The sequence below is a fragment of the Euleptes europaea genome, chromosome 18 (assembly GCF_029931775.1).
Source record: "Euleptes europaea isolate rEulEur1 chromosome 18, rEulEur1.hap1, whole genome shotgun sequence".
Taxonomy (NCBI): Eukaryota; Metazoa; Chordata; class Lepidosauria; order Squamata; family Sphaerodactylidae; genus Euleptes; species Euleptes europaea.
In genome coordinates, this window is record NC_079329.1 from 12,151,446 (window position 1) to 12,165,582 (window position 14,137).

At 48.7% G+C, this 14,137-nt stretch overlaps 1 protein-coding gene across 2 annotated transcripts in view; it reads right to left on the minus strand.

Moving 5' to 3' along the window:
• The window catches only part of CACNG6 (calcium voltage-gated channel auxiliary subunit gamma 6), a 30,042-nt gene extending 16,258 nt beyond the window's left edge, over positions 1-13,784 (minus strand). Inside the window, exons 1-2 of one of the 2 annotated variants that reach the window (XM_056864031.1) lie at positions 13,719-13,784; positions 13,092-13,389 (exon numbers count right to left, since the gene is read on the minus strand). In XM_056864031.1, coding sequence (XP_056720009.1) covers positions 13,092-13,374 — 283 coding nt within the window. In that variant the 5' untranslated portion in view covers positions 13,375-13,389; positions 13,719-13,784. Of the gene's footprint in view, positions 1-13,091; positions 13,417-13,718 lie in introns of those variants that run through there. The other variant, XM_056864030.1, reaches the window with a different exon arrangement.
• Between the last annotated feature and the right edge of the window lie 353 nt (positions 13,785-14,137).

A 14,137-nucleotide genomic window follows, 5' to 3' on the forward strand; every position in this document is an offset into this window, starting at 1 on the left:
AATTGACTAAGCAATGGATGTATACAGGCAAAGAAAAAAAATATTAAAAGGCCACGAGGCCTCCACAGTGAGCTCTTCTGAGCTCTGTCTGCTGTCTTTTTTAGACAGGCGTCCAGTTTCAGCTTGATGGAGGCTCCACGCCCAGGCTCAATCATCGCCCCTTGCTGCGAAAACCTGGTGCCTCATTTCTAATTGGGAATGTGTCCTGATATAACTGGCACCCTTTTGGTGCCAGCGTTTTCTCTGCAGCGGGCTGTTCCCTGTTTGGACTTTTCATACTAAGGCTGGGCAGTTGGTTATTCAGCCTTGAGCACCACATTGGGACCACAGTTTGGGAACTAGGGTTGCCAGGTCCCTCTTTGCCACCAGCAGGAAGTTTTTGGGGTGGAGCCTGAGGAGGGCGGGGTTTGAGGAGGGGCGGGACTTCAATGCCACAGAGTCCAATTGCCAAAGCAGATATTTTCTCCAGGTGAACTGATCTCGATCGGCTGGAGATCCGTTGTAATAGCAGGAGATCCCCAGCTATTACCTGGAATTTGGCAACCCTATTGGGAGCTATTTTGTGAACTGCAGGGCTGTTTCATTTACATCTTGAAATGACACACAAGAGTGGAAAACTTTGCATTTTTTGGACAGTTGCCAGTTTTTGCCTTCATAAAATGAGATTTGCATCCAGAAAATGTAACCCACAAATGCCACAGAGTAGTCCAAATGGCAGATGTAACTTGGATGTTATTTTTTTATTTTTTTATTTTTTTTAATTGACTTAAGACTCGGACTGTAAACCTTTGTTGGTAAGACCATTTTAATCGATGTATCTTGTTTTATCTGGTCAAGGGCTACAAATAAACTATCTATCTATCTATCTATCTATCTATCTATCTATCTATCTATCTATCTATCTATCTATCTATCTATCTATCTATCTATCGTATATACCCATGTATAAGCCGACCAGCGTATAAGCCGAGGTGCCTAATTTCTCCCCAAAAATGGGGAAAAATTAGGCACCCGCGTATAAGCCGAGGGTCGGCTTATAACCCCTCCCCCCCGCAGGCTTGCGTCCATGTGCACCCCCAGGGTCGTTTCCCCACCCCCACCCCCTTCCGTGTATACAGAGGATTTACTGAATGTGGGAAGCTGCAGATGCGCTTCGGAGCACACTCGAGTTCAGGGTGATTCAGAATGTAGGTTTCCGACCGGGGGGGGGGGGAATCGGAAGTGTTTTGCATAGCTGGGATTACTTTTATAAAATGTGCCCTTTCATGGTGCCCGTAATCTGTTGTTTGAAGCAGCTGCTATGGGACGTCTCATTATTTTTAGATAGGCTTTTGTGCATTGTTGTGAGGCTTTATCTGACATCGTCGTGCAAGTGAGTTGGGTAATTGACACCTGCTTTTTTGGGGACCCTTGCTAGAAGCCATTTGGCCAAGAGATTTTTGCGGGCAGAAATGTGTTAAATAAATAAATGTCCAGCCTGGCACTGGAATGTTGGGGGGGGGGACTGGAAAGCTGGACTGTCCAAGCCTACTAGGGTTGCCAACTATGGGTTGAGAAATTTTGGGCAATTTGGGGGGCTGGAGCCTGGGGAGGTTGGTGTTGGGGAGAAGAAAGATCTCATAGAAGTATAATGCCATAGAGTCCACTCTCCAAAGCACTCATTTTCTGCAGGGGAACTGATCTCTGTATTCTAGAGATCCGTTGGAATTCTGGGAGATCTCCAGGCCCCACCTGGAGGTTGTTAACCCTCTAAAGTCCAAAGTCCAAAGACTTTAGAGAGCCAGCGTAGTGTAGTAGTTAAGAGTGGTAGTTTGGAGGGGTGGACTCTGGTCTGGAGAGCCGGGTTTGATTCCCCACTCCTCCACAGGAGCAGCGTATGCTAATCTGGTGAACCGGGTTGGTTTCCCCACTCCTATGCATGAAGCCAGCTGGATGACCTTGGGCTGGTCACAGCTCTCTCAGCCCCACCTACCTCACAGGGTGTCTGGTGTGGGGAGGGAAAGGGAAAGTGATTGTAAACGGGGTTGATTCTGCCTTAAGTGGTAGAGAAAGTCGGCATATAAAAACCAACTCTTCTTCTTCTTCTTCTCATCCTCCTCCTCTTCCTCCTCCTCCTCCGCACAGAATCTGCTTCGGGGAGAGGCATTCTCCATCTTTGTTCATGCATTCTGGCTGCCTTTGAAGCATCTGAAACCAGTTATCAAGTTTTTGCTTAATCTCCTTTCCTTCTAACTAAACATATCCTGTTCCACACACTCCATCTCTCTCCCTCATTTGTCTGGCATTCTAAACCCTCTCCAATTTGTCAGCAGAGATTGGTGATGTTAAAGGGGGGGGGGTGAGAGAACAGGGTACCCTAGCCTTAATCATAAGAATTAATCCATCAAAGAGTTCCTTCAGTCCTTTTCTTCCCCCTACAGTTTTGCACCTGGAGCTCGCTTCCATTTCATTGGGAAACGGTTTAAAAGCAGCTTCCAGATGAGAAAATGGGGCAGAAGTGAAAAGGGAGAGTCTTTTAGAATAACTGTAGGGCTGAGGCGCTAAATCCTTTTGGTGTGTCAAAGCAGGAAATCTAAGCAGTTCCTGGTGAAGCTGTAAACACACTTCTGGTAAGTGTGCCCTCATTAAATCTGTTATGCGAGGCGCAGGAGGACGTGTTTATTGGCAACAGGCAGCTTGAACCCTGGGCTGTTCGTTCACGGCCAATAATACTTCTGGACCACCTTTGGCCCCACATTTAAGAATGGTCCAAGTTCATATAGTAAATTCTCTGTGTCCAAATCTCCTGGCGATGTGGTAGAAGGTTTGAACCTCAAGCAAAAGAGTGACCACAAGCAAAAGGTTGCTTAGCTGTGAGGTTGCTTAGCTGCCAGAACTAGGGTTGCCATCCTCCAGGTAGTAGCTGGAGATCTCCCGCTATTACAACTGATCTCCAGCCGATAGAGATCAGTTCCCCTGGAGAAAATGGCCGCTCTGGCAATTGAACTCTATGGCATTGAAGACCCTCCCCTCCCCTAACCCCGCCCTCCTCAGGCTCCACCCCCCAAATTTTCAGGTATTTCCCAACCCGGACCTGGCAACCCTAGTCAGAACCCATGGCATGAGGACTAGGGGCTGGCAGGCAAATATCTGGCTAGTTATTGCACAGAGTTACAGAGAAGGAGGACACCAGGCAGACGCCATCCTACGCCTGCCCCTGAATCATCTCAGAGTTGCTCGTTCTACTTCTTCCCCCTCCCCTCCCACATGGAGAGGGACAAAATGTTTTCTGTGCGTAGGAAGGGGTTTTGATTATTTACATTTTGTTTCTGCGTTTATTTTGTTTTGGTTTCAAGGTCCGTGTTTTTCAATCTGGTCTCTCTCCCCACCTACAGCTCCTCTTATGTATGGGTCCACTTATTTTACAGTTTTATGTTCTAAACTGCAAAGGGTTTTGTTTTTAAAACATATATGTGCATTTTAGGGTTGCCAGGTCCCTCTTCGCCACTGGCGGGAGATTTTTGGGGTGGAGCCTGAGGAGGGAGGGGTTTGGGGAGGGGAGGGACTTCAATGCCATACAGTTCAATTGCCAAAGTGGCCATTTTTGTCCAGGTGATCTGATCTCTATCGGCTGGAGATCAGTTGAATTGGCAGGAGATCTCCTGCTACTACCTGGCAGTTGGCAACCCTAGCATTTTATGTACAAGAGTTGCTTTGAGGACCTTTAGCAGACTGGTTTCCACTTCCCTTCTTTTTTCCTTAGAGCAGTGCCAGAAGTGAATAAGTCCTTCGAAAGGGGAGTAAGAATATGCATACACATCATAGATTTGAATCAGTTATTTCTTTTGGTTTCAAGTCCCTAACACTTTTCCTCTAGAATTTGGGATTCGTGGCATGCATTGTTGACAACTGAAGAGGTGGGGAATGGATAGACACCCGCAAATAATTATCCTGCTTATTCTACAATGCCTTGTAAGTACACAAAATGTCAAAAGTTAAAGCTATACAAAATAAAAAGCTCAACTTGAGATCAAAGATAATATCTTAAACCAGGGATGCCCAAATTCTCTATTCTTGGGGTCCATTCTGTTCTCTACGGAGTATAGGAGGTGTTGGAAAACATATCTTGTTACGCTAATTGACCTCTCCCACAGATAACAGTTAAAATCTCAGTTACGGAGTAGCAGCATGATATACAATTATGTATCTTTACATATTATATGCACGAGACATGAAAATATAAGAGATGTGATTTTGAAAACATTTCTCAGTTCCTTACAACAGTTGACCAGCTTTTCACAATGTCTTCATTTGGGAATGCTGCCAAGGGACAGATAAAAATAAGTTGCCTATCCCTGCAGTAACAGTGCAATCCTAAGAACGCTTTCCTGGGAGTAAGTCCCTTTGAAGGGATCTGAGAAGGCCTGCTTCGAGTTTCTCTCGAAATAGTAAATGCCACAAAACAGTTAATTAAAAACCCTATTAGATTAAGCCAAGCATCAATAAGATTTCTTTCCATGCAATTCTGGTAGAAAAATACTTATGCAGAGGCAGGCAATGGCAAACCACCTCTGAACGTCTCTTGCCTTGAAAACCCTGCAGGGTTGCCGTAAGTCAGCTGCTACTTGCCAGTGCTTTCTACCGCCATTGTTATCTGCTCCGTTTAAGCATATTTGCACAGTGAATGCTTATTCCACATAAGGACTTTTGTTAGCCAAAGGAAGGAGGGGACGTGGCAGGTTTATTAATGGCTATCAGCTATAATGGGATAGCCCAGCCTAAGCCAATCTCACCAGATCTCGTAAAAGTAAGCAGGGTTGGGCCTGGTTAATTAGTGTTGCCAACCTCCAGTTACTAGCTGGAGATTTCCCGCTGTTACATCTGATCTCCAGCCGATAGAGATCAGTTCACTTGGAGAAAATGGCTGCTTTACCAATTGGACTCTATGTAGGGTTGCCAACTGCCAGGTAGTAGCAGGAGATCTCCTGCTAATTCAACTGATCTCCAGCCGATAGAGATCAGATCACCTGGAAAAAAATAGCCACTTTGGCAATTGAACTCTATGGCATTGAAGTCCCTCCCCTCCCTCAAATCCCGCCCTCCTCAGGCTCTGCCCCAAAAACCTCCCCCTGGTGGCAAAGAGGGACCTGGCAACTCTATGGTTGATACTTGGATGAGAGACCACCAAGGAAGTCCAGGGTTGCTATGCAGAGGCAAACAATGGCAAACCACCTCTGTTTGTCTTTTGCCTTGAAAACCCTACGGTAGGGTTGCCAGGTCCCTCTTAACTACCGGTGGGAAGTTTTTGGGGCAGAGCCTGAGGAGGGTGGGGTTTGGGGAGGAGAGGGACGTCAATGCCATAGAGTCCAATGGCCAAAGCGGCCGTTTTCTCCAGGTGAACTGATCTCTATTGGCTGGAGATCAGTTGTAATAGAAGGAGATCTCCAGCTACTACCTGGAGGTTGGCAACCCTACAGGTGGACCAGGCTTCTCTGGTCAGCCATGGGCCCCCTGTCAGACTGCAGGCCCTCAGCAGGTAGTCCATTATGCCATCCTTGGACCCAAGCCTGGGCTGCACTGACCATAGAGTTGCCAACCTCCAGGTAGTGGCTGGAGAGCTCCTGCTATTACAACTGATCTCCAGGCAATAGAAATCCCTCCGATCTCCAAACCACCCCCTCTTCAGACTCTGCCCCCAAAATCTCCATGTATTTTCCAACCCACTGCTGGCAACCCTGACCTACATTTCCTCTTCTACACAACTGTTAAAGATATTGTGGTCATTCCCTCCATTGCCTCTGATGGACATGGATGGCAGTTGCCTACAAACCAGAGGAGAGGAGTTTCAGGTGTGGGACCAGCTTCCCAGAAGTCATTTGAAAATAGCTGTTGGTTTAGGAACTGGGAACTAGGTTTGCCAATCTCCAGGTGGTGGCTGCAGATCTCCTATTAGATCTGATCTCCAGGCGACAGAGATCAGTTCACCTGGTGAAAATTGCCGCTTTGGGTGGGTTCTATGGCATTTAGACGCCACTGAAGTCCCTTCTCTCCCCAAACCCCACCCTCCTCAGGCTCCACCCCCCCAAATCTCCAGGTATTTCCCAATCCAGAGCTGGCAACCCTGCTGGGAACAGAGGGTGACCAGGTGCAGATGAAGCTGATGTGTGTGTGTAGGTGTGTCCTCCCAAAGTTTTATGGAGTGTCTACAGCAGGGGTGGGGAACGTCAGGCCCGGGGGCTGTTTAAAGCCCGCGAAACCATTTGGTCTGGCCCTTTGTGTGTCTTGGCAGATCTCTAGCTCAGAAGGATCTAAGACTGGCGATCCGCCCTCTCCCGCGGACAGGAATAGCCTGTATTCAAGGCGGATGTGAGTTTGTTTTGCCGAGAAAAGGAACCTTTTCCCCCCCTTGCAGAAGAGTCGTTAGCTATGGAGCTGCTAAGACCGCCCAAGATGCCACTGGTTGGATGCCTGCCTACTTGCCCGCACTGGGGTGTGTGTCCTCTGGGGCAACTGCCTGCTTGGGGTTTGGTCGGCCAATTTTTAAGTTGATAATTTTGTATGGCCCACGAATGATGTTATAAATATCTAAATGGCCCTTGGTGGGAAAAAGGTTCCCCACCCCTGGTCTACAGAGTGGCGCAGAGTGGTAAGCTGCAGTACTGCAGTCAAAAGCTCTGCTAATGACCTGAGTTCGATCCCGACGGAAGTCGGCTTCAGGTAGCCGGCTCAAGGTTGACTCAGCCTTCCATCCTTCCGAGGTCGGTAAAATGAGGACCCAGCTTGCTGGGGGTAAAGTCTAGAGGTCTGGGGAAGGCAAAGGCAAATCACCCCGGAAACAGAATCTGCCTAGTAAATTTCGAGATGTGATGTCACCCCATGGGTCAGGAATGAGCCGCTGCTTGCACAGGGGACTACCTTTACCTTGACTAATAATTCTGCCTCGGACCCGCCTGCCCGTTTGGTGCTTCCTATCCATACCTTTTATTGCCAAGCTGTAAATAAACAGATTTTGACACGGATGTTGTAAAACTCTGGCACTGTCTTCTGAAGGAAACTGGAAAGGCTGCCCAGAACTTCCCACTGCTGAAAGCGCAGAGGGCAAGATGACAGCGCCGTGCCCCCTGCTTATCATCCTGGCAAAGGAAATGACAACTGTTCTCTCATCTGAGGGCAGCAGCAGCAGGTCAGCAAATTGGGCAGGTTTTTGGACGAGCGATGGAAAGTTTCAAGGGATGTTAAAATGTGCTGCCAGTTATAGGCATACCTCTGCAGAAAAAGCCACGCAGTTTGTGGTTGAAACCTAATCTAGGGCCAAGCTATATGTTGCATTTTAAAAGAGTAATTCGCATTCCCTGCAGCTGTGGTGCAGGGAGAGCTGCTTCTTCTTTGTTTTTGTTTTTTAAAAGGAGAGCCCAAATTGGCTCGGAATGACACCAGGGGTGGGGGAAGGAAGGACTCCTGCAAAAAACTACACAGGGGGGTTATTTTGACAATTTTGCTGCTCCACATGGAGCATCTGTGCATGCACAGCAGTAAAATTAGTGAAATAACTTCCCGCCCAACATGGTTTTAATGAGGAAAAACGGCTTGGGAGGAGGCAAGAACCCTTCCTCTCCCTGCGGTGCTGTTCTGAGCCCATTTGGACCCCCCCTAGCCCAACTAGGGTTGCCAACCTCCAGGTACTAGCTGGAGATCTCCTGCCATTACAACGGACCTCCAGCCGATATAGATCAGTTCATCTGGAGAAAATGGCCGCTTTGGCAATTGGACTCTATGGCACTGAAGTCCCTCCCCTCCCCAAACCCCGCCCTCCTCAGGCTCCGCCCCAAAAACCTCCCGCCAGTGGCGAAGAGGGACCTGGCAACCCTAATTGTTGATTATTTTGCTGGCGGTGGACAGGGTTGCGGACAGGCATGAAGAAAAATCTCCTGCCCCTTTATCAGATCTGTAGAACTGGTTTGGAGGTAAATAACAGTCACTTGGTAGATAACATCCCACGAAGCCTCTCCTAAAGGGACATGGCATTTTTCCCCTCCAGACAGTTGGCAACCACAATGGCAGAACAGGTTGTCACTAGGACTTCCTGCCTCGTGTACCAAAATGCCTCGGACCGATGCCAAGCTCAGTTACAAGTCTTCCTTAAAAACGGGGCTCTGACTTACACCGCAGAGCCCAAGGTTGCTGGGTTGGGCTGTGGTGGGTGCGGGCGAACGGACCCCTCTCCCCCCCCCCCGACCTCGAGGGCGGCTGGCCGGCCGGCCGCTGAACAGGTGGAGCCCGGGGCTTCTGGCCGGCGCGGGCTCCTCCGCCGTTTCAGGCAGCAGGTCGGGGAAAGGCGGTGTCGGATCCGACGCCGCTTGTGCAACCACGTGCTTGCCAGCACGTCATTGGAGGGAGCCGGTTTAAACGAGCCAATCAGGCTCGGGCTCCCAAGGGGGGGCGGGCCTCTGGGCAGCCGGACCTGAGGTTTTCACTCAGGTCCAGCTCCCCTGCATATAAAGAGGCCGAGCTCGGGGCAGTCCTCAGTCAGCTTCCAATTGTCCCTCCCACCCACCGCTGTATCATGCTGTTTGATGTTTTGTTGAATTTGTTCTTGCTATTTTATCACAACTTTGGGCGGTTTGGCATGGGGGTCTGATCCAGTTTGGGGGGGAAACTGGCCTTCGTGCCCTTTCCCCCAACAGGGAGGATCCCAATAAGGGATTTTGGGGGAGGCCGGAAGGGGACATGCCAAGATGGAAGGCTGCCTTGAACAACCCCGGCGGGGGGCTGTCAGGGGGCATGCCTTGCCATGTGCTGTCTAATGGCCTCCTTCCAAGTGGCAGGGGACCGCACAGCTGGCTGCCGCCCTTGTATGTCCCAGGAACTGCCATCTCAAAAGTTGCCCAGCATGGCTGGGTGTTGTGCATCGGCCTGCAATGGTGGCAGGCCGATGGTAGGATAACGCTCCCATGCCATGCCAATGCCTTGCTGCTGCAAACAATAAGGTTGTGCCATTTCCCCAAGCTGGTTGTATGTCATCTTTGGGTCACACTGCTGGGGTATGGCTGGGTCCTCACTCTTAATGGGCAGGGTCTCGCCAGAGCTCCCCACACAATTAGGCACTAGCCCTGCAACCAACTTTCTGCAAACATCTGCATTTTATTAGAGCTTCCTTAGAAATGTCAGTTCAAAAAACAAGGTTTTGTTGTTTTTGTTGTTAGCCACCTGCTCCTTATTTTTAAACACAATATCAAAGCCAGGCAATGGGAAACTTGGCGTGGATTTGCACTAAATAACACAAGCAAATGAACAACAGGCTGCCCACTGTTCTGTTTTTTTGGGAGAAGACTGGTGGGGGTAACCCAGGTTTCCAGATTGGAGGTTAGAAAACAAAACAAGAGTGGAGTTCCTGGGGGAAATCAAGGGTATCGGTTTGCCTGCAGACTAGGGATGTAGTCTATAAAAGCCACCTTTTATTTTAAAAAACATGTTTCTAAACCTGGGGCAGAGCTCTCAGATGCCAGAGCAAAAAGAAGAAGAAGAGTTAGTTTTTTAATATGCTGACTTTCTCCACCACTGAAGGAAGAATCAACCTACTTTACAATCACCTTCCCTTCCCCTCCCCACAACAGACACCCTGTGAGGTAGGTGAGGCTGAGAGAGCGTGACTAGCCCAAAGTCTCCCAGCTGGCTTCATGAGTAGGAGTGGGGAAACAAATCCAGTTCACTAGATTATCCTCCGCCGCTCATGTGGAGGAGCGGGGAATCAAACCCGGTTCTCCAGGTCAGAATTCACTGCTCCAAACCACCGCTCTTAACTGCTACACCATGCTGGCTCTCAAAGTCTGGCAAAGCCCTTGACTCAGATTTAAGTGCTGCAAACCATTCAGCACAGTGGCCTAAATGCAGCTGTATGAGAAAAGTGCTATGAAATAAATCTGTTTCCACATCAACAGAGAGAAATGGATGTATGTAGAAGGGTGGGGGGCATTGATTAATAGAACCAAAAAACTAAATCTGTGCAGGGTTAGACTTCATGTTTCCATGCATTTTCCTTATATTTTCTGGATGCTGGCTAAACACAAATCCAGGAAACGTGGACAAAATGGGCAGAAAAGCGCCAAGAGGGCAAGGTGACCTCTGACGGGCCAAAATGGCAAGCATAATCAAAGTAGTCGGCAGGGTGACTGAGGAAACAGCCATACATAAATGGCCTAGGAAACGTTCATTGATAGGCAAAGTTAAGTAAAATATTCCCAAGAGAAAGGGAAGTTGGGTACAAAAATGGTTGGGTGTATGCATGAACGGGGTTGTTTTTATTAAATTTCTGCAATACTGAAGCTTGTGCAAAAACTAAGCCTCCCTCTTCAGATCCGTAGGGAACACACACATGAACACACATGAAGCTGCCTTATACTGAATCAGACCCTTGGTCCATCAAAGTCAGTATTGTCTACTCAGACTGGCAGCGGCTTTCCAGGGTCTCAGGCAGAGGTCTTTCACATCACCTCCTTGCCTAGTCCCTTTAACTGGAGATGCCGGGGACTGAACCTGGGACCTTTTGCATACCAAGCAGATGCTGTACTACTGAGCCACAGCCCCTCCCCAAATAGCTTTGGTGGTGCATGAGTGCTGAGAGACATGCACTCTGCACAAATCCAGGGATGCTCTTTTCTTCTAGCTGCCTTGCATGAGTATGGGGCCATAGCCAGCTTTTCTCCTTGTCTTTAAAGGGAAACCATCACATTGTGAATTAAAAGCCTTTAAAAAATTAGGCGGGTCAAAACTCCAGGTAAGTCAGGGGCCCCACTGTTCCAGTTGTGGGAAAAATCGTTCTGTGTAACAATGGGAACCTCAGCCACTGGCCCTATAGGCGCTCCTGAATCCATGAACTATAAACACATGAATCTGCCTTATACTGAATCAGACCCTCTGTCCATCCAAGTCAGTATTGCCAACTCAGACCGGCAGCGGCTCTCCAGGGTCTCGGAGGTCTTCCACATCACCTACCTGCCTAGTCCCTTTAACTGGAGATTCTAGGGATTGAACCTGGGACCTTCTGCATTCCAAGCAGATGCTCTACCACTGAGCCACAGCCCTTCCCCAGCCCCTATCACCAGGATGTGATGGAAATTGTGATTTTGTTATCTTTCTCTACTACAATCTATAGCTCAGGAGTATTCTATTATATTCTATACTCAGTTAGACTATATATCCTTGTAGAGGAGGAATCTGAAAAGTTTGCTTGCAGAAGCACAGAGATTATCCTTCATTAGCTGGCGATGAACAGCGCATCAACATTCTGCATTGCAAAGTCTTTGGCGAAGTTTGACACTGCTAACAGGTTCCAGAGCTGATGGGATTGAAGTGGGGTGAAGTCAAGCCTTGGGCAGGTGGTGAGGAAGAGAGACCGAAAGAAAGTATATGCATTTGGGGGGGGGGGGGTAAAGAGATGAGAGGAAAAGGTTGATGTGTTTGGGTTTTGCCCGAGCAAGGAGATGAGTGTTTGTGGAAGCAGGGCTTAAGGATTTGGAGGAGATCACGTTTACTCAGTCAGATTGTGGGGGAGGTCCCACACTTTCCCCCCCCTTTCTTTTTCTTATTATTATAAAAAGGAAGGGTACAAAAAGGAAAAAGGGACAGGGGAAAAAATGTCCAACATACAGTTATATATATAAAGAGAAAAAATATTGAATATATAGATAGGTCGTACAGATTACATTGCCCTGCAATTCTACACCCTTTTCGAATCTCAATGATATTCTCTAGGTTTAAATTTAAACTAAATGAGTACCAAGTTTGCTGGGGGTAAAGGGAAGATGACTGGGGAAGGCACTGGCAAACCACCCCAGAAAACAAAGTCTGCCTAGGAAACATCGGGATGTGATGTCACCCCATGGGTCAGGAATGACCTGGTGCTTGCACAGGGGACCTTTACCTTTTAAAATATTGTTAACATTTGTTAGTATCTATTTTGTTATTGTTAGTTTTAAGCTTCAATATATTTCTAAATTAATTTCCATTTTTCATTGAACTGCTCGTATTGTGTATTGTTACTTGTATTGATCATAAAGGTCATTTTTGCCATAATGGCATACTTCATCAGTTTTTCCTTCCAACACACCTGTTGATCCTAGTACTTGCTGGTAGCCCATTTCTGTTCACTCTGATTGCTTCTGCATGATGACAATTGTCCGTGGCACTCTCATTGCGGCTGTGAATGAAGAGACATTCGCAGCGGCAATCGAGCCTCCGCATTGCCGTTCCCCCTACATTTTACTTAACTCAGCCCCCAAAAACTGCCGTTCTTCCCCCTGCACCACCAGAGCAATTTTGCGGGATTAAAAACACCCCAACTATAATGATACAGCTATTGCAAATATTTTTTTAAAAGAGCCTGAAGCATGCGCTCCGATACAGGATTGCAGGTGGAAATCACGTTAAGAAAAACTACGCCAATGTGGGCAGAAACTGCTATGATGTGTCCCTTCCTGTCCACACGGGATGCAAACAGACTTTGACAATGATCTTTCCCAAAAGACGGAAAAGCAACCTCTGTTTCCTTATGAACGGCGCATGTCACTCCTTATGCTGTTGCGCATAAGTTGCATCAAATGGAAACATGGTGACAGGAATTGGGGCACCAGTGACCACTGTGATCTTTCCCAAAATCATTTCAAACAAGGTTTGGGGGAAAAAATGGAGCAAAAGGGGGAAATCTGGATAGTGGATGATTAGAGGGACGATGCTTGAGGATACTCAAATAAAAGGGGCTGCTTCAGTTTGAATGCCAAACCAAAGCAAAACTTCCATGCGGAAGCAATCTCCGTTTCCTTGTGAATGGCGTATGTCGCTCCTTATGCTGTTGCGCATAAGTTGCATCAAATGGAAACATGGTGATGGGAAATGGGGCACCAGTGACCACTGGAACAACAGAGGAAGGAGTGTATGGGGGTCATAGCGATGCCACAGGGAAGGAAAGGAAAAAGGAGGGCGCTCAGCAAAAGGGTCAAAGTGACTGGGCAAGCCGGATGTAGCCCGTGGGTCACCTGTGGAGGAAAAGGCTGCAGCTTGTCTCATGTACAGGGAGGGGAAGGCAGGTGGGGAAGAAAGGGATGGGGTATGATTACCTCCAGGCAGCTCGGCAGGTCCGCAGGTCGCCCGCTGCTCTTCCACGTCCTCCACCCAGAGTTTTTTGTAGCAGAATTTCCAAAGGCCGTAGTGAGCCGCCTCGCAGATGGCCGTGTGGTTCTGCTTGTAGGTGTTCAGTTCCACCCAGAATTCTGTGCCCACTGCCAGCACCGTCAGGGTCATCCCCACAATGGCCACAAAAAAGGCCAGCTTGATCTTCCCCTCTTGCTCGTCGGTCAGGATCTTGCGCCGCTTGCCCCCGACCCGGCCGCGCGATCCCATGCGCTGCTCCTCGTCCTGAAGGAAGAAGTTAGGCCACATCATAGCCAGCGTTCCCTACCTCTCTCCTCCGAGGGCCTCTATTTTGCTTCAGGAGTAGTTGAGCACCACCCCGATGCGTCACGCGGCCCCCCAAGCTGTAAGCTTGGTCTTCTTTTGAGGGCTCCCTGCAGCTTCTCCCGGGTCTTATGTAGGTCGCTACACTGCAAGCGGTGCTGAAAAGTTTCTCTCCCTCTCTCCACCCCTACCTCCGCACCCAATGCCCCAGCTTGACAGGGTGAGGCAGGGTTGGAACAGCAGCAACCTCACCCCCCCCCCACGGCGGCCTTGGCGAAAATGTGGAGCACCTGTTACCGTTCCTCATCCATTGCCTAGGCGATAAGGGTTATTTTAAGGCTGCGGGGTGCACAGACAGTCTAGATGCATGTGCGCGCGAGAGGCTGGCGGTTTTAAAGATGCAGAGACAAAAACCGGGGAGGAAAAAAAAATGCCGTCGCCAGCTCAGCAACCAGGAAGGGGGACTTTTGCCTCTGCTTCCCGCAGTGCCCCCTGGCAGGTCCGGAGCAGCCAAAGGCATCCCCACCCCCTACATAACTAAACACAGTCCTATTGGTAATCCCTGTGCCTTTTCCGAAGGCTCCCCTGCCTTAGCAGCATTTATGCATGACACAAACAAGAAATGTGCGTAACAGACCAGAGATGCGCTTCATAGTGTGCTGAGTGAAAGTGTGCCAAGTGTCCCTCCCTCCCCCTTCTCCCCCTCCCC